This window comes from Phaenicophaeus curvirostris, chromosome 7 (genome assembly GCF_032191515.1).
Source record: "Phaenicophaeus curvirostris isolate KB17595 chromosome 7, BPBGC_Pcur_1.0, whole genome shotgun sequence".
In the NCBI taxonomy this organism is placed as follows: domain Eukaryota; kingdom Metazoa; phylum Chordata; class Aves; order Cuculiformes; family Cuculidae; genus Phaenicophaeus; species Phaenicophaeus curvirostris.
Window position 1 is genome coordinate 30,943,081 of NC_091398.1, and position 21,491 is coordinate 30,964,571.

The 21,491-nt window shown below is 39.3% G+C and overlaps 1 protein-coding gene across 1 annotated transcript in view; it reads right to left on the minus strand.

Annotated features, from left to right (window-relative positions):
- Window positions 1–21,491, minus strand: part of MYLK (myosin light chain kinase) — a 150,809-nt gene that overhangs the window by 102,614 nt on the left and 26,704 nt on the right. The window contains exons 3-9 of the mRNA XM_069861430.1: window positions 20,218–20,266; window positions 17,246–17,411; window positions 14,523–14,688; window positions 11,679–11,715; window positions 9,196–9,770; window positions 7,326–7,529; window positions 6,053–6,187 (exon numbers count right to left, since the gene is read on the minus strand). Coding sequence (XP_069717531.1) covers window positions 6,053–6,187; window positions 7,326–7,529; window positions 9,196–9,770; window positions 11,679–11,715; window positions 14,523–14,688; window positions 17,246–17,411; window positions 20,218–20,266 — 1,332 coding nt within the window. The remainder of the gene's footprint in view (window positions 1–6,052; window positions 6,188–7,325; window positions 7,530–9,195; window positions 9,771–11,678; window positions 11,716–14,522; window positions 14,689–17,245; window positions 17,412–20,217; window positions 20,267–21,491) is intronic.

Consider the following 21,491-nt stretch of genomic DNA (forward strand, 5'->3'; position numbering starts at 1 on the left):
TTGTCACTTTGGAAATCATGGTCAAAAGTAAAGATCAAAATTGATTTTGTTGACAAAATATTTTTAAACTATTAGAATGAAAACTCTGGAGTTTCTAAGAATTAGCTCTGTACTCTGAGCAGGATGAATGAAATGATGGGACAGATTTTTCTCTCATCTTTGGCTTTAAACACTAGCAATCTCAGAAATTAGTCATTATCTATCTATCTGCATACAAAGCTTCATTTGAAATGCATATGCGTGCCAAAACCAGCTTGATCCAATACTTAGATATATTATAAAACGTGGCAGATGATCTTGTTCCTTTACTTGTCTTGTAAGTTATCTGTTTGGTAAGTTAGCACATTTCCTACTACATGAAAAACTGAGGTGAACATTTAATAAACTGCCCAGAGAACTCCAATTTTAGAATAAACTCTCTTCACCTTCTTCATCGGTCACATATTCACATTGGGCTGCATCAAAAGAAGTATGGGCAGCAGGGAAGTGATTCTGCCCCTCTACTCTGCTCTGGTGAGACCACAGATGGAATACTGTGTCCAGCTCTGGAGTCCTCAGCACCGGAGGGACATGGACCTTTGGAGCAGGTCCAGAGGAGGGACACTGAAATGATCAAAGGCCTGCAATACCTCCACTGTGAAGAGAGGATAAGAGAGTTGGGGCTGTTCAGCTTGGAAAACAGAAGACTGAGGTGACCTTATTGCTACATTTCAATACTTTAAGGGGGTTTAGAAGAAAGATATGGAAAAACTTTTTAGTAGGGCCTGTAGCAATAAGATAAGGGGTAATGGTTTTAAACTAAAACAGAAGAAATTTAGACTAGATATTAGGAAGAAATTTTTTACGCTGAGGGTGGTGAAACACTGGCCCAGGTTGCCCAGAGGTGTGGTGGTTGCCCCATCATGGGAAACATTGAAGGTCAGGTTGGATGGGGCTCTGACTAACTTGATTGAGTTGAAGATGTCCCTGCTCACTGCAGAGGGGTTGGACTGGATAATCTGTAAAGGTCCCTTCCACCCGTATGATATTTATCTGACTAGTCCCTTGAACTCCTTTTACACTGTTACACGCAGATTACTGTAACTATTAGGTACGATCACGTATTTTTTCCATTCCAGTCAACTATGTACATGTAGAACTGAAGCCCAAGCAGACAAAGCTTTCTGTAAGAGGACACAGGGCACTGAGCTGCCTTCCTAGTCTGACTGTAGAATACCCAACCTTACAGAGATAGTGTCTGAAACTCTGGCATTGAAGTTGTTAGTGGTGCCTAATGATGTTACAATGTTAGCCATATCAGAAATACACTCAGGAGAAAAGCTGCATCATCAAAACTAGAACAATGCCTTTTTATTTCTGTTATAAACAAGCAAACGAACAGGGTAAATGCTTCATGCAGAAAAAGAAAATGTGGTCTCCTTCACCATGCCCTCGAATTTTGTCAGGGCATCCTCAATTTCATTTCAGGTCCCAACAAAACTGTGACTATTTTTTAGTACTATTCACAGAATAGTGAATTCACTTACAGAACAGCCTTTTCATCAGACCTCAGAAAACAAACATAAGTACATCAGCCTTGAGTAATAATCTGCAGCAAGATTCTAAGATTCTAACAACTCTCCCAGTAGTGAAATGTTCCTTTCTCCAGAGGCAGAACAGTCAAATCTCTATGACAGCTTGGCAGCAGGAACAATAACAAAAAATACCTTTCTGCTGGCACGTTATGCCAGGAGAAAGGAAATTTTCCCCTGGCCCATTTGTTAAAAGCTTTCTGGCCAGATCAGAAAGCTATCCTAAAACCAAACACTACTCAGGGATTTGTTATGTTAAAGTCACGGTCATACTGTTTTTAAGTTCAGCAGAAGGAGGTTCAATTGAACTTAGGGAAAAAGCAGCTGCACAGAAAGCAATGTGAAAAGGAAGATATTTAAAGTACTGTCATATAGGGCTTATTCCTACATTTAAAAATAAGTCAACAATAAAGTATTTAAGGAAGCTAAAGGAAATTGGAGTTACATACTGAAGTACTGTCACAGAGAGCATGTGTAAAATGTTCTTTACAAGGGTGTAGTGAGGCCAGAACTAAAACATAAGAAGTTTACTTATAGGGAATTTGCCAGTAAATCAGTGACAATTCAGACAAAGACTTAGAATAAAGAGCAAAGCAAGAGCAAGAGGACAATTGAAAAAGTTAAATCATTAAAATAGGAAGAAAAAGCAGGAAAAACTGAAGATGGAGAGATGCAGGGAAGAGTAAGATCTCAAATAAAATCCATGGCTCAGTCAGGTATCTCTTATTTGTGCAGTTTCTATGAAAACAGAAAAACTGCTCATCCTCACAGATGCTAAGAAGATGTAAGAGATAATATACAGTCTTGGTTGACCTGAAAGAAAGGTCAATCTGTGTAACAGCTTGGAAGATGTTTTAAGTTCTTATGTAGGCACAGCTGCTAAAAATGCTTAGTATCTAAAGTATTGCTTGCTTGTAAATTTTACAAGAAGTTATTGCGAGTCTTTTCCTTCTCAGGTAGTGTGGATTCCTCGGAAACTGCGAGAAGGCAGATTGGATGGCATATATGCTGTTTAGTATCAAGGCTGGCCAGCCTAGGAGTGAGATTATTCTGCTTTTTTCCTTTCCCCACCCCCCGCCTTGTTTCTCAAAGCAGCCTTCTGTTCATGCTTGTTACAATTTTTACATTCATTATTTCATCCAGCTACACATACTTTTTTCACTATTCCTTTGAAAAATTAATTCTAGTTTGTTCTCATTGTCATGCTTGGAAGACAATTTGCATTTGATATTTTCTTGTGAACTTTACTCATCCTGTCCCATATGATTTTTATTTTTATGGAGATCTACAAAAGTACTATATTTTGAAAAGCAATGGGATTGCTCTCAGTGGATTGCTTTTTTCCCTACCACAGCCTATCACTCGTAAACTTAAAAAAGCCTTATATTCCAAGGACGGACAGCAGATTGTAACACACCTTTTTTGAGAATAAACTTGTCTGCCTGCTTCAAATTATCTTCTGTGAATATACTGTTTACTTCATATGCCAGATAATAAAAGACTCCTTCATGTCATTTTGCCAACAGCATTGTTATGTCTGCTTCGAGTAATATTTAAGGTCCAGAAAAGCAGCTTTCTCCTTTATTTGGTAATGGATGCAAATTTAAGAAGGCTGTAGGATCTATCTAGCTTGTAGACAGGAAGGAAATGTTTGCATTCAAATGGCTATCACAACGTCATTAGGTAAAATAATCACCATAGGAGTGTACATGGAATTATCAGCACTACTGTTCATAATCCATCCAAGTTTCTATCAAAATGCTATATAAACAGTTATGTATCAAAATCAGATGCAAGACATAAAAGTATTAAACTACAGTGTTATGTTTTAGGAGTCTGGAATGAAAGCAGTGTGCTTATGTCTTTAGTATAATATATGATGTCTCTAATTTTTATTATTATGATAGTTTCTGGTGCTTCTGTTACTCAGAACTGCCTTTTGATTTAAGAGCCAAGTTAATGCACTAGCTTTCATCTATAGAATCCTAATGGTTTGAAGTCCAACTATGTGAAAAAAAAAAACCCACCTACTTCTAGAATCATAGCATCAAAAGGTTGGAAAAGACCTTTGAGATCATCAACTCCAACCGTGCCTGTCCACTACTAAATCATATCCCTCATCACTTCGTCTACCTGCCTTTTAAACACCTCCAGGGATGGTGACTCCACCACCTCCCTGGGCAGCCTGTGCCAGTGCTTGAGAGCCCTTTCTGTGAAGAAGTTTTCCTAATGTCCGACCTAATTTCCCCTGACGCAACTTAAGGCCATTCCCTCTCATCCTATCACCTGTCACTTGGGAGGACAGACCAACACCCACCTCTCTACAACCTCTTTTTAGGTAGTTGCAGAGAGCAATAAGGTCTCCCCTCAGCCTCCTCTTCTCCAGGCTAAACAACCCTAGTTCCCTCAGCTGCTCCTTGTAAAACTTGTTCTCCAGACCCTTCGCCAGCTTCGTTGCTCTTCTCTGGACACACTCCAGGACCTCAATGTCTTTCTTATAGTGAGAGGCCCAAAACTCAACACAGTCTTTGAAGTGCAGCCTTGCCAGTGCTGAGTACACGGGCAGAATCACTTCCTTGGACCTGCTGGCCACACCATTTCTGATACAAGCCAAGATGCTATTGGCTTTCCTGGCCACCTAGGCACACTGCTGGCTTGTGTTCAGTTGACTGTTGACCAACACCTCCAGGTCTTTATCTGCCCAGACCCTTGTGATATTGATTCAATTGCAGTTAGAAGCTTAGATGCAATATAAACATGGTTATACCTCAACAGGAACAGACTCATCTGAGATTAGTGAGAACAGAGGTCAGTGAAGACCAAACATCCTGAAAAAAAGGCGGGGGGGCCACAGTGGGTACCGGCAGCTTACAGAAATATGTTGCTTGTTGATCTCCAGGCTGGATTTTTCAGGAGACAACCGTTTTCTCATTAGCAAAGCAGAACATGGTTACATCAATGGAGATTCTGTATCTGTGCCTGATGAACTAACACAGAAGGTCATTTGAGACAGGACAATGCTGTCTATGTGGAAAACAACTGGATATATCTGCATCATTGAAAGGAACCCTTTATGAGGAGGGGGTACACTGGAAACATGAAGATGAAATGGCTGACACTGTGGGTTGAAGATGCTCCTTCTGTGCTGCAAGACACAATTCTTGCATAGCAAAACAATGATTCTACTCGCATCTGAAAAGGAGAAACTGCAAAGTAGCCTTCATACAGAGAAACAAATTATTTTCAATGGGAGAGTGTCAGAGCCTTTGCTCGTAAGTTTCGTGTTATAAATAAAGCAGTGGTCTTTTTATTCTAGACACAGAGCTTTTGAGAAGGGGAACAGACCAGGCTGTGGGAACATACCAATCTCAAAGTCATGGTTCATCTGCCCTGCCACCTTTCTGAGTTATCCCTTTTACTCTGAATAGCTAAAGAAAACCAGAGATTGTGTGCAAATGATTAATTTTAAAACAATCCTGGAGGAAACATCTTTATGGCAAAGTATGTTATTCTTTGTCTTTAAATCACACACAGAGACATACACACAAAGATAGATAGCCTGGGAGAGTCTGCAGAAAATCAATTGCACTTCAGGAGTAAGAGAGGTGATCAAGGGTTAAGCTGAATAAATTTGTCTAGTGTTTAATAGATATAGCTTTGAATGGGAAGAGCCCTTAACCAAAGTGTGTGGTCCACAGATCTCTAAAATCTTCTGGCGTATGAACAAAATGCTGATGTTTGGGCCCAGCTCTGACCTTAAGGGGGAAACTCTTCAGGAAACTTGCAGTTCCAGTTGTGCAATCAGGGCAGGGTAGGAGATTACACAGTTAGATACAAGAAAAAAATATTTTACTTATCCTTTTTTTTCCAGTCAGCTTTGGGCAAGCATTAAAACCACACAGAACATATTTCTAGCAGAGAGGCAACCAGAAAAACAGTGATCTTATAATCCTGGAGACATATATGCTAATACTAATTATGGCCTGCCCATCTAATGGAAGGGCATAGAAGGAATCAGACATGGCTTTCCCTTCTGTGGAGAGTGACATACTGCACTTATTTTGTCTAGAACCTTTTATCCCTGCAGGATCATGATGCCAACCCGTTACTCTCACAGCAGAGGTTAGTGCCAAAGAAGTAGTGGTAGGACAGGATTCAGGATACAACAGCCACGTAGACTTTATTGCAGCATGGTGAAAAGCTGTGTTTAATGAAACTGTCTGCATACAACCTTGTCACCAGAGTCCCCTGCTGGACATACCAGAAAACTGCGGAAAGGCAGAAAACCAGAAAAAAACCCCTTTGTGCATATTATGTGCATATAAACTGTTTTTCTTCAAATATTCTGGTGGATTGCATTACGGTGACTTAGTGTGCTTTCTGTAGCATTCACAGCCCTGCTCGCTGCTGCCCAGAGTGGCGTTTGCAACTGTGAACCTTAGTGAGTGCATGCAAATATTGCAGAGCAGGGGATTGCTCACCATTGAGAAGCCACGTGATGTGAGGCACAGGTACACCTTCTACACAGCACTGCAGCACGAAGTCTTGCCCTTCACTCACAGTGCATCCTTCCAAGACACTGGAAAAGCATGGAGCAACCTCTTCAACTTTAGGCCCTTCAAAACCAAAATGAAAACATTTCCTTTAGCCTAAATGGGCAAAATTATCCGTAGAGCTTAGTGACTTTTTCTAGGTATGCTTAAGTGGTATGGCTGGGCTGACAGACTCATCCCATGCAAATAAGCACACATGCACACAAAAAAAACAATTAAAAAAATCAAACCCAGGATGAAATGTTTGGGAAACAAATAATTCTAAGCAATGGACTGGTACAAAGAAGGGTTTCTTCTATAATCCACCAGAGAGGCATCACTAGATCTCAAACTATACCTTAGGTGGTGGTTTTCTATGCCAGAATCCACCATTTGCAGCGAGTAACTAAAAATGTATCCAACATGTTACCAGACAGCTCAGTGGAAAGTACAGGAAGGGTAATTCTTCTCTTTTCTGTCTTCTCCCAGCCCCTCTCCTAAATTTCCCCTGGTAAGCAGTGAAATAAGGTGAGTTAAGAATGCAGTTTCCAAGTCTCTCGTGAGACAGAAAGAGTATCTTTCGTATCCCGGTTTCACTTCAGGCACAGCAAATAGAGAAATGTTACATAAACATGATCATAGCTCCAGGACAAAAACCCAAAACCAGGTGAAAAGATTAGAATTGTGGACAGGATTTGCTAAGAGGCCAACAAATCTTTCTATATGACCAGTGAGACAGTGCCTTCAGACTCAAAATAATTAATCACTGAGAGTTATACTTGAATTTAGCAATTCTCATTCCATCCCTTTTCTTCTTATTTGCTTTATTGCATAGGATTACTTTGTGTTCAAAAAATGTCTTAGGTATTCAATGCCCTATAGAAATGCTAAGCAACTCCAAAAGAATTAAATACAGGACAATAATAACATCTTTGGCAACCTGTGTTAAATACAAGCATTAATAGAAAGTCTCTGTGCACAACAGGCCTCCCTGCACATAAAACATTCCATGAAATGGTTTTAGCTAGACAAGCAATAAAACCAAAAGGTCAGACAGGAAACTGATGACGAAAGTGGCTTGTCAGCTATCCCTCACAAAGCCACGAATCAGAAATAACCTGCTCTGAGAAACTGTAATTTTTGTAGTCACCGCTCTTTGACAGCCTAGAGAAGCCCAGCCACAGTTTTCAAAGTGTAGATGGGCCCATAAGACCTTACTTACTTCTAACAGTTAACAACCAGCTTGTGGAAGTCTGGCCTTTGGGGTTGAAAGCTGCACAGCTGTAAGATCCACTGTCCCCTAAGCAGGCTTTCTTTAGCCATAGGCAATGAATTCCATCTTCTTCATATATCTGGACATCTTCTCCAGCTTTAATAGGTTCGCCCTCTTTGAACCACTCCACATCTGGTTTTGGTTTTCCTGAAACTAGACAAGCAGGTACTTGAGTTTTTATGAACAGATATTCCCCTTAGTGCAATTTCATTATTTTCTTTAGTGTAAATTAAGTATAATACGTGCATGCCTAATTATATAAACCTTACTGAGCAAGTAAAATACAAACCTATCTTCAAAAAAAGGTGGTTTCACATTTCCGATTTTCCAAAACCTTTTGGCCAACCCATGATTTAAAATAACATGTATTTGGTAACCTGAAAAATCCCACGCACTTCTGTCTGAGAATTGTTCCTCTAAAAATCACAGACAAAATGAATGTGATGAGACACTAAACTCGGGGGGAGGGAGGTGTGGAAAGCAAGCCCTGAAGTGCCAAAGAATCTGGATGCTTGTAGTAACCCTACAGACCCACAGGCACCCTAAGCTGACAGCCTGGCAAGTAGAAGCCTCCTTGTAACAGTCCTTCCACTGTTCATTGCAACCAGGAAGCAGAGGTGCCTGTGAAAGCAGCCCTGGTCACTATTTGCAGAGAGGATTCTCAGGAAAGAGAGTTTCTTGGATTAGTTATTAAAGCGTACTAGGGACATTCCACTGTGACTTCTCCACAGACACCTTGCCTTTGCATGTAGAGGTTTGTGCTTTGGGTCCAAAGCCTAATGATAAGATATTCACTGGTTTTGGTCCTTAGTTTCTGTACAATAGGGACTACATTTCCCTACCTAACAGGATGATGAATTAGTTAAACCTTACAACGTATTTGAGATGTTCTGCTGGGAAGCAATCTATGTTCTTAGTACTAATCTACCTGAAAAACAAACTATTCAAAAGGTGCCAGAATCCTCGCAATATTTTCTCCTCTCCTTGGCTTGTAATACAAACTGTAATCTTTTCTCTTGGGGCAAGAACTATCAAGAAATGAAATCAATTACCATGGTTTTGTTGTGCTTATTTTTTCCTCCAGAGATATTAAAAACAATATCTCTCTCGCTCGTGGGAGCACTTTAAGGTACAAATGTTATTTTTAAAAAGCAGTAGAAAAATGCTTCAGAATTGTTTTCTACTAAAATTGTAATAATCATAAAAAAGAAGTGTTCCACATCTACTCCCTGGATTCAGCAAAATGCAGCTCTCATTACCCTTTTGAGAGGTTAAGAGCCGGTCAAATTCTGCGGAGCAAACTCTAAACCTCCCTTTTAATTCTGACTTCAAAATTTTTTTAATATTTATAATTCATGCTGTTAGAAAGCACTCAGATCAGCACTAGGTTGAACAAATATGAGGGTTAGAAGTAGATGTCACAAGGGAAATGCAGTGACTGATCGTAGTTTCTTATCTGGTTATTTTTTTGGCTCAAGGGCAATATAACCAATTACAGTTCTGACAAACATATCATCCATTTTCTCTGTTGCGCTCTTATATAAGAGGCCTTAAAAATACCTCCTACTAAAGGCAACATTGATTACATTTGGGGAAACTCTAGATAAGAGAAGGGATGGACATAAGCACTATAGTACAGAATGGTTTGAAAATTTCATTGTGAAGAGTATTGAGGAAACAACATGAAATTCTGCATCTATTTCCAAAAATGCTTTAGAAGGAGGGCAACTTGCAGTGAAGAAGGAATTACTGCCCAACTTCCACACACAGAAGAGGAACCTGACTAACCCCAGGATTCTGATAAGTTTCGTCCCTTTACCTTTGCTCTTGAATTTAATCTCCTGGCCTTCTGATGCTTCCAGGCTCTGTGGACGGCTCTCAAACTGAGGAGGAATAACCAGAGGCTCCCTCTTCTCCCCCATTACAGCCTTCCAGGCTCCAGCTATGGTTTCTGCTTCTCTGCTTCTTGCACTGCCCTGCCCTGCCGGAGATGGGGTTTGTTGAGCTGACATCAGGGGCTGCACAGCCCTTTTCCTGTCTTCACCCTGCCTGATGAACGTGGTCTGGGGTTCTGCCTTTGGTTCTGGTTGCAGTTTGACAGCTTGCAGTGTGATAGTGCTTGAAGTCTTCTGCAAGACCTGAGATCCCTTTATTCCTTCTTTAGCTTCTTGAGGAAACGCTGCACTGGCTTCTTGGTGCTGTCCCTGCTTACTGTCTTTGGCTTCTCTGGCGATGTAAATGGTCTCTTTCTTTGCTGACAACCTGTCTTTGGTTTCAACCATGAGTTCAGTGCTGCTGGATTTTAGCTCTTTAACAATCCCATTGCTAGTTGCCTGTTTGAATTCTGAATTTTCAACAGCTTTAACAGCAAGTGTTGTTGGCTTTGATGGCAAGCTGAAGGAAAATGATAAGTTGAAATACATAACAGTGAAAAAAAAGACTAATTATTATTATTAACAGCAATGATACAAATGTGCAAGCCCTTAGCAAGTTCTACTAATTAGCCTTTAGTTTCCTTCACACGGATTAAGAACATAGATGAAGGAGGTGAAATGAAAAGATTCATAAAATGTCACCAGTGCTCAGACACTGTCTCAGCTGAGAAGTTTCTGGGTACAAATCCACTGCTCAGTTCTAGTTTTGTGAGTCAGGCAGTAACCTTGCATCCCCTGCTTTAGATGGGGAGCAATTACATGAGACCCTGGAATGACTACGATGTAACACTATTTCATGCTTTGATAAATTGAGGCCACGTATAATTACAGCTCGAAATGCCATATAAGACAGTTCCCTAAAGCGAAATGAAAATGTAAATTGTACAGTGAATTTACTATTTCTAATTTTAGCGTGTTGTAATTTAGGTGGTTTCAGAAAAGGATTGATCAGGAAACTTGACTGAAATCTAGGAGAGGGAGAGAGAGCGTTGTAAGCAAAAAAAAATCTGGACATAACAGTATCAGCTATGGTTTTATTAGGAAGAGTTGCTCAGAATTATGATGGATCTGCTGCTCAGTACTTTTAGGGCACAAGAGTAGCTGACTAATTGAGGACTTGAATCTAAGTTTCCTACCTTGATGTTGATTGCCCTGACCACTAAGCTATTACCTGTAGAGAACTGTGCCTGTCTCTCCCACTTCCAAAGTATTATTCCAAGGCAGAATTTGAACATATTTGACATACTAGAAGTAATTTCTAGCCCAGATCTGTTTTGCTGTACTTAGTGCCATTAATTTATTCTCCCAGGGAGATTCAGGATGTTTATTTTGGTACTTTCTTCAGTCAGACTTCAATGTGCTAGAGAATTAATGTCTATCAGACTTGCAGTTACAACTGAAAGAGTTTCACATTTTACAAAATATCCTTTTTATTGTGAGCACATGTTGGAGGAGGCAAGACTAGTCTGGAGAACTGAGTACACGGGCAGTTCTGGCTTTAGAGATGCACAATTTAATTCACACTAAACTTATTTTAAAGTATGTTCCTAAAAAGCACACAAACCTGAAAAACAGGGTAGCATGGCATTTTCAGATCTACTTTGCAGTGAACATGGAGTTAGGACAATGTAAGCACGTCCTTTTGAAATCCAGGGCATGTAACAACAGATTAAACACCCTGTAGACTGTAAAGCAGCAGCCTTCACACAAGTGTCTCACACAGTCAGATAAGAGCACTTCATTCCTCCACTTTATATTCATGAAGAAAAAAACATTTTACAAAACTATTCTATAAAAAATTACAGTAATTAAAAAAACTTGATAGTAGGATTTTTTTAAAAAATTCTTGTTACTAAACCCATGTGTGTTTTGTATTTTCAGACAACAACAAAGACCACAGCCATACCATGTTTTGCATATGACATTAAAGAACAAACAGCTCAGTATTCACATGACACATTCAGATTTTTTACTCCAAAAAGTAAGTTTGATCAGTTGGTACAGAGTATAATTTCTCCTCACATAGTTTTTGTTCAGATTATATAACTATTATATAACTGTTTGGCTACATGTGAACAGTGAGCATAACGGTATCTAAATGTATCTAGATTTTGCTTTCCTGAACCAAACCAGAACGCTGTACTCAGTAGTGTTGCCATCAGTTCCATCAACTATTTCGTAGGAGTCTACCAGGACAGCTGAATTTGGCAGTAAGAGAGAGTCTCATTCCAAATAAACATTTTCTTACTTCCAAATACAGACTGACCCCAAAAGTCTTATCATTTTGTGAGGAAGGTTCATGCAGCAAATGTCAAAATCAGTGCACCACAATTAAATATAGTGAGGAAGTGCTCCAGTAAAAACATACCATGGTGGCTGAGCATATGTGTCAGTTTTATCTGGACCTGAAATAATAAAAATAAAAAAATAAAAACACAGGTAACTTATACATACAATACTGTAAACAATTCCATAAATTTGAAAGATTTTAAGTGAAGTATATAATTAAGAAACTTTACTCTTCGTATTTTCAATTCACTGAGGTCAAGCTTGACTATCATCACACCTGAAATCTGGTAAGGACAACAGCAAGCTGTTCAGGTGAAACACAAAGAGGTCTTGGTCAATTTTAAGACATTTCTGGATAAACTAAGTTCCAAGTCCCTTGCGAATTAAAGATTGTGTGAGCCTCAGAGGCTTTTTCTTGGGGGAAGAAAAGCAGGGAAAAGATTTCAAATGAGAGGGGGCTCGTCAAATCTTATGGGAACTCTGCAGAGCTTGCAGAAGTGGAGAAAGACAAACCATCAGTACTATATCTGGGCATGCCCACAGTGAAACTGCAGCTGTTCTCTGGCTAAAATACAGACACAAATTAACAGTAATAAAAAATCCTAAAGCCTGAGCCTACATGTAAACTTTCACCAACGTTTTTGCTGCGTTGCAGGAGTTATCATGTTTAACATGAATAACCCAAAAGCTAATATATTGCATTTCTTCGCTTTGCAACACCACCAGGAAATCTGGGAACATGGCTGAGCTATATTGATTTGCCAAGGTACATCATCAGCTGTGCTGATAAAACTGAGCACATATTTGCCCATAGTCAGTCTCTTAGTTTGTATGTGTGTAACCCTCCATGCACTCTCCCAAACCTTGACAGTTATTTGTTTCCCTTGGGGGCAGCATGAGATAATAAATAGTTGGGAGGTGAGAAATACCACTGCAGATCAAGTACCAACCACATATCTCTATTTTTTCACAGTTAACACTACAGGATAGAGCTTGTTTCCTCCTTGTCAGATCAAAGTTGCATCTGCACACTTGTTACCTGAGAGACTAGCAACTCCAGTAGAAAGACATAAAATAATTAATTTGCAAGATAATAAATTTTGTAAGCCATTGAGAAATAGTCCATAAAAATTCTGAGTCTTTGCCTCAGGGAAAAGAGAAAAATAAGTGATGGATGATACCCTGATTTCCACTGTGGTTTGCAAGCAAAAATCCACATATAAATGATTGGACTTGCCACACCATTCAGAGTGACGAAAAGAATCTATTTACAAACACACAAAAGTTACAGTGAGAGAAGGAAATAACCCATTGGCCTCACTTCAATAAACCTGTCAGTAAAAAGTAACTGAAACTCTTCATGTAAAACTTAAAGCGGAAAGGAGACTGGATATATGCAGAAGGGAAAGCTGAATAACTACTGGTGGCAGACAAGATGATACCAGGCAACCCTGTCAATTAAAAGAACATTGTCCTCCACGTTTTCCACTCTCTGCTACTGAAAAAGATGTGGCTCTTGGAACAAGATTATCTATACAAGAGATTGCATGGATTTAAAAGAAAATGTAGTAATTCTGAGCCTCTTGATTGCCTACTAGCAGCTTGCAGCAACTCCTATGACCTGATTGAATTGATAATGAAAGAATCAGATATTTCATATTGTGGTTAGGTAAGTGGAATCATCCAACTAGTCAAGTACATTGCAAGAGAGTGACCTTTTTACTGACCTGTACTAATCCAAGAAAGAATGCCTGCATTATTCAAAGATGTGGCCAGCATCTGTAGCACACACACACCACAACTGACTTTGTGACCCCAGTTCCACATCGTCTCTCAAGGCAGATGTACACATTACACAACAGAAAGCTCACCACTTCAGGGAAAGCAAGAAAAGATCAAGTTTCATGTTTTCAAAAAAGGCTTGTTGAACAAAATGGCCCTTTCTATAAAACATCAGCTGAATAGGCAACCTGTAGAAGTTCCTTCTACAAGGGCTTAATCAGATTGGATCTTAGAGATACAAAGTACAACTTTAAGTGCTAAAGGCTAGTTGTGGTTCTGATGATCCCAAATGTAAACCCCTGTGGGTTTTTTTATGTTCTTGATATCTTACAGAATGACAGCATTTGATGTGAACCTAAAAATCTTGCATCAACAATTCACTGCTGGGTGCATAGTAACCCACTGATCTTATGACTGCAGCTGAAGCCAGCAGCTGCTGAATTAATTATTTAATTGAGTCCAATGACTGTTTACACAGGGACTGAAAAAATTCCTCTTTAGTGTGGTTGCTGCAGGCCATATGATTTTGAGGATGATGCAAAGGGCAACTTAAGAAGCATTAAACCACAAAGTGAACTGTAAATGCATATATGGAATAGAACATCCGAAGTTATTTCTAGAAAGACATTTAACAACAGTAAAATAAGGCAAGATTGGGAGTTGAGAAGTCTGAATTTTAATCTCATTAAGACATTTTTTCTCTCCTGCAGTTTAGGATTGTGCTCCTTTACTTTACTTTCCTGGTTCTGCAAATAAAGTTACAATTTTATTTCCTAAAAAGAAGGTAGCATAAATGTGCTTCTGGTTTTGGTACTCAAAAAGTACAAAATCAATTACTGATTATAATGCTAAATGCAAGTTTCCACTCACTGAAATTAAAATCTGTGTTCAAAATATACGGAGGCCAGATTCACAGTGAAAAGTCAGTTTTAAAGAAAGCTGTTACAAAGAATTTGGATAGTCTTTTCCCCATTGAACAAACACAGTGTTTTCAGCTGCAGAATGCTCCAAGCTATAACAGTATCATTTCATGAAGAGAGAGGAAGATAACAGGAAAAAGTGAATCCTTATACTGAGAACAATATTTTAAAGGCATATCTGAGGATCAGTTCTGCTCTCTCCTGTAGCCTCTTTGCTGTACCTTGAACGGTGAGCTCTGCAGACACAGATGCCTTCCCAGCGCTGTTTACCACTGTGCACGTGTAAATTCCTGCATCGGCAAGCTGAGCATTTTGGATTTCCAAGAACTGGATGCCTGTTTTCTCAAACATGTTGAAACGCTCATTTTGCTGCAACTGAATATCACCCTGCAAATTTCACAAGACACCATGAGACAGCTCGGTACTGGTAAGAGAAAGAATCTTTTTTGGTAAAACATAAGGTCAAAACACCTTTCTTCTATCTTTTAGCCAGATTCCTTCTATGAATAATACTCAGTATTAACAAAAAATTATGTCCAAACTTCCATAATTCTTACCTGTAAGAGGCTGGTTTTCCTTGCATTTTGCCACCACTCGTCTCAGTTTGGTTTTTCCTTTTCATTATTTACTACATCCACATTCCTAGAAAAATTTCTTTCCCCTACATGTGGGCTCAAACCAGTTTTCTGTTCATGTTTGTTCCAGGAAGTCAAACATCACACTTTTAAGCAAAAACTTCCAAGTTGCAGAATAGTTCTCTCTCCCTCAACAGCTCCTTTATGTTGTATCACTTCAGGAGTCGGAAAAAATCCTGCATAAGAGGCCCTCATCTGTGGCCAGACAGAGGTGGCAGAAGGCTCTAGGCATACATTGAGAGAAGCATTGTTGCCACACACCTTCTCTGCAGTGCTACACTGAAATTAAATGGAAGGAATGCACGTAGCTCTACACTCTCTGTTATGTAGATTAAACAGCCAGAATGAGATTTTTTTGCCTTTAAATTCCATAAAATAATTGACCAATGCCTCATTTGTGAGCAAATCAGCATTCCTGCTTCAGCATCAGTGATTAAAGATGAATCCCTTCCTATCAGGCACCACTACTTTTCCTATCCTAAGTTTAGGAAGGCAAAGCGTACAAATCTATTACTTGTAGGGCTTTGTTTAGTAAATATTTGGGAACCACTACAGTGTTTTCAGGCACTGTCACTCCTGAAGTCTCTATCAATTTACTGCTGTCTGAGTGCCCCAAGTCCTATTTGAATAAAAGAAGTCAGTTCACATCAAGGGGTTTGATGGTGATACAGTAGAAGCTTCTGTTCTTTGCAACGTAACAAGTGAGAAAAAGGGAAAGAAAACAATAAGCAGAGTAAGATGTTTACACAGGCACTTAGTTCTGAAAAGTGCAATTTTAATTGTTTATAAAGCTGTATGGAAGGTGGCCATGTGCTGCCTCTGCACTAGGCAGATGTGGTCCAGCAGCTAAGTAAGTTCATTTCCATGATGTTGAGGCAGAGCTGAAATAGCTACCACTCAGCAGGGCCCTGTAGCACCATCCTAACATCACCAGAAGCATCGTGGGCCTGAGCTTGTTTGCTGCTAGCCAAAGCACACCCATAATTACCTGGTATCCACACCTTATCAATAAGAATTGGCATTCTTGTATTACAGACAACAAGGGTAAGTCCAAGGGAAAAGCAGACAATGACTTGGAAAGCATTACCCTGCTCTACGAGCAGTTTTCAGGGACTTCTTATGGTTTCTCTCCCCATCCCAAAAACCAGGAGACACCAGAAGGAAATAAAAGCTCTGAGATAAGGTGTGGTTTTTTCACTATACATAAGGCAACTGTGTGTTGAAGGCTGAGGAGGAGCAGGATGCCAAAAGAGCAGTTAAATAATTGCTCTTCCAAATTAAAGGAAGCAATTGTAATTCTCTAAAATACTAATAGTTTCAGTAAAAATGGCCTAAACAGTGTAATATTTAATTATCACCAGAAAGCTTTCTCCTTACTAACAAAAAAAAGTAGTTGGAGATCTTGTGTGTGCCCAAAGGGGGCTCAAAGGCTTAATCTTCAATGCTTTTTTTAATAGCCTAATGAATTTTAAGTATTAGTAATTTATAAAGCTGGGGTTTTTTGTAAAAGACGTGCTTACAATTCCCAATTTTAATGCAGAACTCAAGTTGACGGCTCAGGTCCTCTTTATTTTATGTCAGACACCTTTCTGCTAGCACTGTTTTCACAGAGGTCAGACTGAAACAGTTCAACTGTTCTTCATCTGCCTTGGATTTTTTCTAATCTGCAAGAAACAATCATGCATGCCAAACCCAATGACATTAATCATATTAATTCCTAAGCAATTAATTTTCTTTTCTATTCAATTTAATTTCTTTGCAAACATCACCTTTATTCTAATGTACAGATAAAAAACCCAATGTGAGTGATATATGAAAGCCACTTATGACTGAGACACTGACATGGAATTTGGGAAATACAGCTGTAATTTTCACAGCTGTCAGAGATCCCTCTGTAACAACAATCAAAGCATCAATTATCTGAAGACTTTCTCTATAAAACAGACATTATGATAATATTCACATTTTACGTTCTTTGTCTATTTCTCTCACCCAGTTAGTGAGGTCTTTGGGCAAGTATGTCCCACACTCACTATTTTTATAAGGGAAACTGGATCTTGTTTGGTGCTTTCATTTGGATTTTTTGTACAAATATTTTCAACACTGAGATAAATAAGGGAGAAATGTCTAGTGAGAAGGAATGCTATTACGTTTTGTAAGCTTATTTTAGCATAAAAATGAGGAAGAATATGGCTGTTCTTGTATGTAAATTCTCACTGTGATAATTTGCAGTGGCAAGTGCATTTGATCCTTTCAAGTCACTAACTTTCAAAAGAGAAATAAGCCATGAATTTTTTTGGACATCATACCTTAAACCAAGTTACTTGAGGTTGCGGTCGTCCTGTTATTTTACATGAGAATTTGCCTGTTTGGCCTTCACGCACAACAACTCTATTGGGTTTTGTAGCAAACTTGGGTGGACTCTCTCCCCAGATGCTCGGCCTCTGGTCCACAGGTGGAACAGTGAGTCTTCCCCTGGAAAGGTAATTGACATACTGGCTTTACAGAAGAATTGGAAGCCGTTGTGGTTAGAGCACGCTTCAGGAAGCAGAGGCCTGCCAACAAGGGTATTTAATCGGTGGCAATCAAGACTGTACTTAAACAATACTTCTTTTTTTTAGCAAACAGAAGAAATGGAAATGCTAGTGATGACTGCTTTTGACTCCTCATGCAACTGAAGAGTTATGATGCTACACAATCTCACCCAGCGTACACATAACTCACATAACAGATGTCGGGGACAACTTCAGTCGCTCATAAGCAGAGCTGGGCAAACCAAATGATAGGAAACACTGCACGCATCTAGTTTTTCCTGTTTTCTATTTCTGATTGCCCCCTAACAGATTATTTGGGCATACTTGTTCACTGTTCACTGGTCTTCATCATGCAATTTGTTTTGACATTGAGTGCAGTGACACAGTGATTTCTCATTTATGAATCAGCAGCTTGCTTTTGCAATGTTTCTGATATATCCTGGTAACATTTTTTTTGTCTGGGGAAGGCTTCTGTTCGGAGTCTTATTCACTACAATGTCTGCAAAGCAAATACAAAAAGGGCACAAAACCAAAGAACACACACCCTGGGTGACTGTTAATTGTAAATGCCCAGCTCTACTTACATGGATGGTACAGCTGGGGAATGACGTGCGGAATGAAACTAAAGAGACATCACTAAATGCAGTCCAAAACCCTCAGTTATAGAGCCATAAAACATAAAACATGAAGCAGTATTACAGCAAGGGGGAAAAAAAAAGGTGGAACTTCATGCCTGTTAATGTCAAAGGGAACACTTGTGCTCTTTGCTCTGAGGCCCTGGTACAACAAAGACACACATTAGCAGATGGCAGATGGTGAATTTTATTTTTTTAACCTTTCATTTCAAGCAAACTAAACCATTTCCAAGACCTTCTTTTCTAGATGGCCTTTTATCACATGCAAGTAAGATGTGACAATACCTCACCATTTCTACCAGGTGTCAGATACTAACAGAGACCACATCGCCTTTATCCAAGGTGCTGGCAAGACATGATGTTTGCCATATAGGCAGCTCGAGGTTTCTAAGTAAGAGATGATACCATAATGAAACGATTTACATGAACAAGGAGACCAGCAAAAAGTCTTGAGAGAGAAGGGTGACTGTAATAAGCTAAAAAGGAAATAACTTCATCATATAATTAAATATCTGATACCTTTTAGTGTCATCTTCTTCATGCTAACACTAAAGAAGAACAAAAATGTGTATTAAAGAAGTCTTTCAGTGACCATCTTTAGGTGGTGTTTCTGTATTTACAACTAACACATTAAAAGAAAATGAACTACAAGGTAGCCTGCAGCTTTATGGTTGTTTCCCACACATATGCAAGCTGAAGTGTGTCATTTTTTTCCTTTTCCCTCCTCCCTGTTTATGTAAGGCATAAACTTTCCATACCATTAAACTAGTAATACTGAATAGGAGTAAAACACATGAGAATGTAAGTCCATGCAATGCAATGGATTAGGTTAGGGCTTTGGAAAGTCTGGACAAAACCTAACAGCAACCTTGACTGTCCTTTGTTTACTATTTTCACTGTTGTAATCTCAGTTAATTTTAAAATTCAAAACATACATAAACAATATTCACATAATTGACAAAATTAAAATCTTCAGTTTCATCTGTCTGTATTCTGATCACTAACATAACCAGAAACATGTATTTTTGTCAACATCCAGGGTGACTCAGTCCCAGGGATATAAATAAAAAATAATTCTGTTTAAATTCAAGCTACTTATAAAGAAATCAGTTCAGTTGTTGGAAGAATTAGGCCTGGGGCTTTTAAAACAGAGGCATCTACTTAATTGTAAACGCTTACTGAAGTGCAGAAAGCACATGACAGCAGGAAGGCTCTTCTGCGAGTCAGCGTAGGTCACCCCCATCAACCCATTTTTGCTAACAGTTACTCCGAACCAGAACAATTTTTTTTGTCGACTACAGTTTACTCACTGTGTTGCTTGGAAATACTTCCATTATAAGGGAGGGAATGCTGATTTCAGCTGCTTTTATTTCTTATTGATAGCTCTTAAAGCAGTAATTACTCTGGCTTTATAAGCTGACTGCCAGGTCATGGAAGATGCAGGGAAGGGTTTCTGAATACGAGGGAGCTGAGACAAGAGGGTGCAACATTGCAGCAGAGGAGGGTGCAATATTGCAGATAACAGCAGAATGTTCTGTTTTCAGCCGGATTAATTCCCGTCAGTATGAGGGAGCAGTAGCTGTTTCAAGCTACTTATATCTTCCCGACAGCCTCATCCATTTTACTAACACAGCAGCTCCATAGTAGCTATTCTGCTTGATATAAATGGAGGTTTGGACTTAGAGCATTTGAGTTTACAAAAATTGAAGTGTTTGTTCTCAGATGTTGCTCTAGCTGGCACTGCCCTGCCTCTGAGAGCCCAGCCACTCTTGCTGCACCATCTTGCAAGTGTGAGAAACGATGTCAAGCAGTTCCTCTATTCCAATGCAATGCTGTGCAGAACTGAGTCATTACCACCAGGCTTTGCTTTCCTCCTTTACCTCTAACTCTTGCACAGCTAAGAAGCCTTGGGGATATACTTCCAGTGAGAAATTACTGAGAACTGGACAAGAATCCAACCCTTTCTTACTGGCTGTCAAAGTGAATTGGAGCTGAAGACAAAATGCAAGAGACTTAAAATGGGGAGAAATGGTTATTCTTTGAAAGCATCATTTCCTACTAAGACATATTTAGGTGTCTGTTAAATGATATCAAAGCCAGTGGACTTCTTACCCAGGGGTTTTGGTGCTGGATGGCAGGCTGTATTTCTTCAAGGTGTTTCCTGTAAGCATAGATCAGAAAGACAGGAAGCCAGAAGTTTTGTCATGACTATTGGGTATTATAGATACTAAAGGCTATGTAAAATATGCATTTCTCAAGGTTTTAAACATAAAGAAGGAACACAACACCTGCCATATAAGGCTCTGTCATCTATAACCTGAATGTAGCCTCTACACTTTCAAAAACAAGTTTTAGCAGAGTTACCATCCAACTCCAGGCTTCGGTAGTAACAACACTGCAGATAATTCATGCAATAAATATTTTTAAATAAGTGAATGAAACATTGTGTCTAATTTCCACAGTGCAGCACTCATTTAAATTAAGATAGCAAAAAGGATTTTTGACTCTGAGAGAAGTCTTACTTTACTTGGTCTGGTTTTTAGCCCTGTAGTAGCCCAGACTACCTTTTCTGTACAATGACTTTTTTTTTGAAACACAATAGTTCATTACACTTGCTGGTGGGAGCCATAGGGAGATAGATACCAAGTCGTGTAAGCTCAGCGCCATCTACTGCACACAGTATTCCTGGTAGCTTTGGCACATTAAAAAAGGATGGTGACCTGGGGTACATCCAGACTTGCAGCATGAAACAAAAAGCTCTGATGGCTGCGAAAACAAAAAATTGTTCTAAAGACTTATAAGAATCTATACTACTGTAAGACAGGACAGCCACACAGGATGGAAAGATGAGATTGTGTTTCCGTCACTCATTTTTTCAAGTAGCAGTAAGCCCCACACAGATATCTTTACTGAGAAGCGAAAAAATCTGTGCTTTGCTGTCCTGATGCACAGAGGGATTTTTAGAATAAAGACCATGCAATTCTTAAACTCTGGGAAATTCAGTCACTGGGTACTGCCATGAAATTGCTTTTAAACTGCAGCAAATTCCAGGTCAGAAAAACTGATATAAAAACAGCTTTAAATAATCCTCCATCTCCATGCAAGCTGTCACTCATAAAAGTTGTGACAACTTAAAACCAGGGGGAAAAGAGGATTTTGCATAATTTTTACAACAGAAAGCAGCAACAATCATGCAAGATCTAAGCATATTTCACTATGACTCTGACTAAATCCAAACACTGTTTGTTTCAGGAATGCTGTGGATTTTTGCTTTGCTTCAAGAATTCACAAAGTTGTGACCTGAGAAGCCTTGACATTCAACAGATCTGTGAAGCAACTAAATGTCAAAGCGAGAAACAGTACAATGGATTTCCATCCTTCCTTGG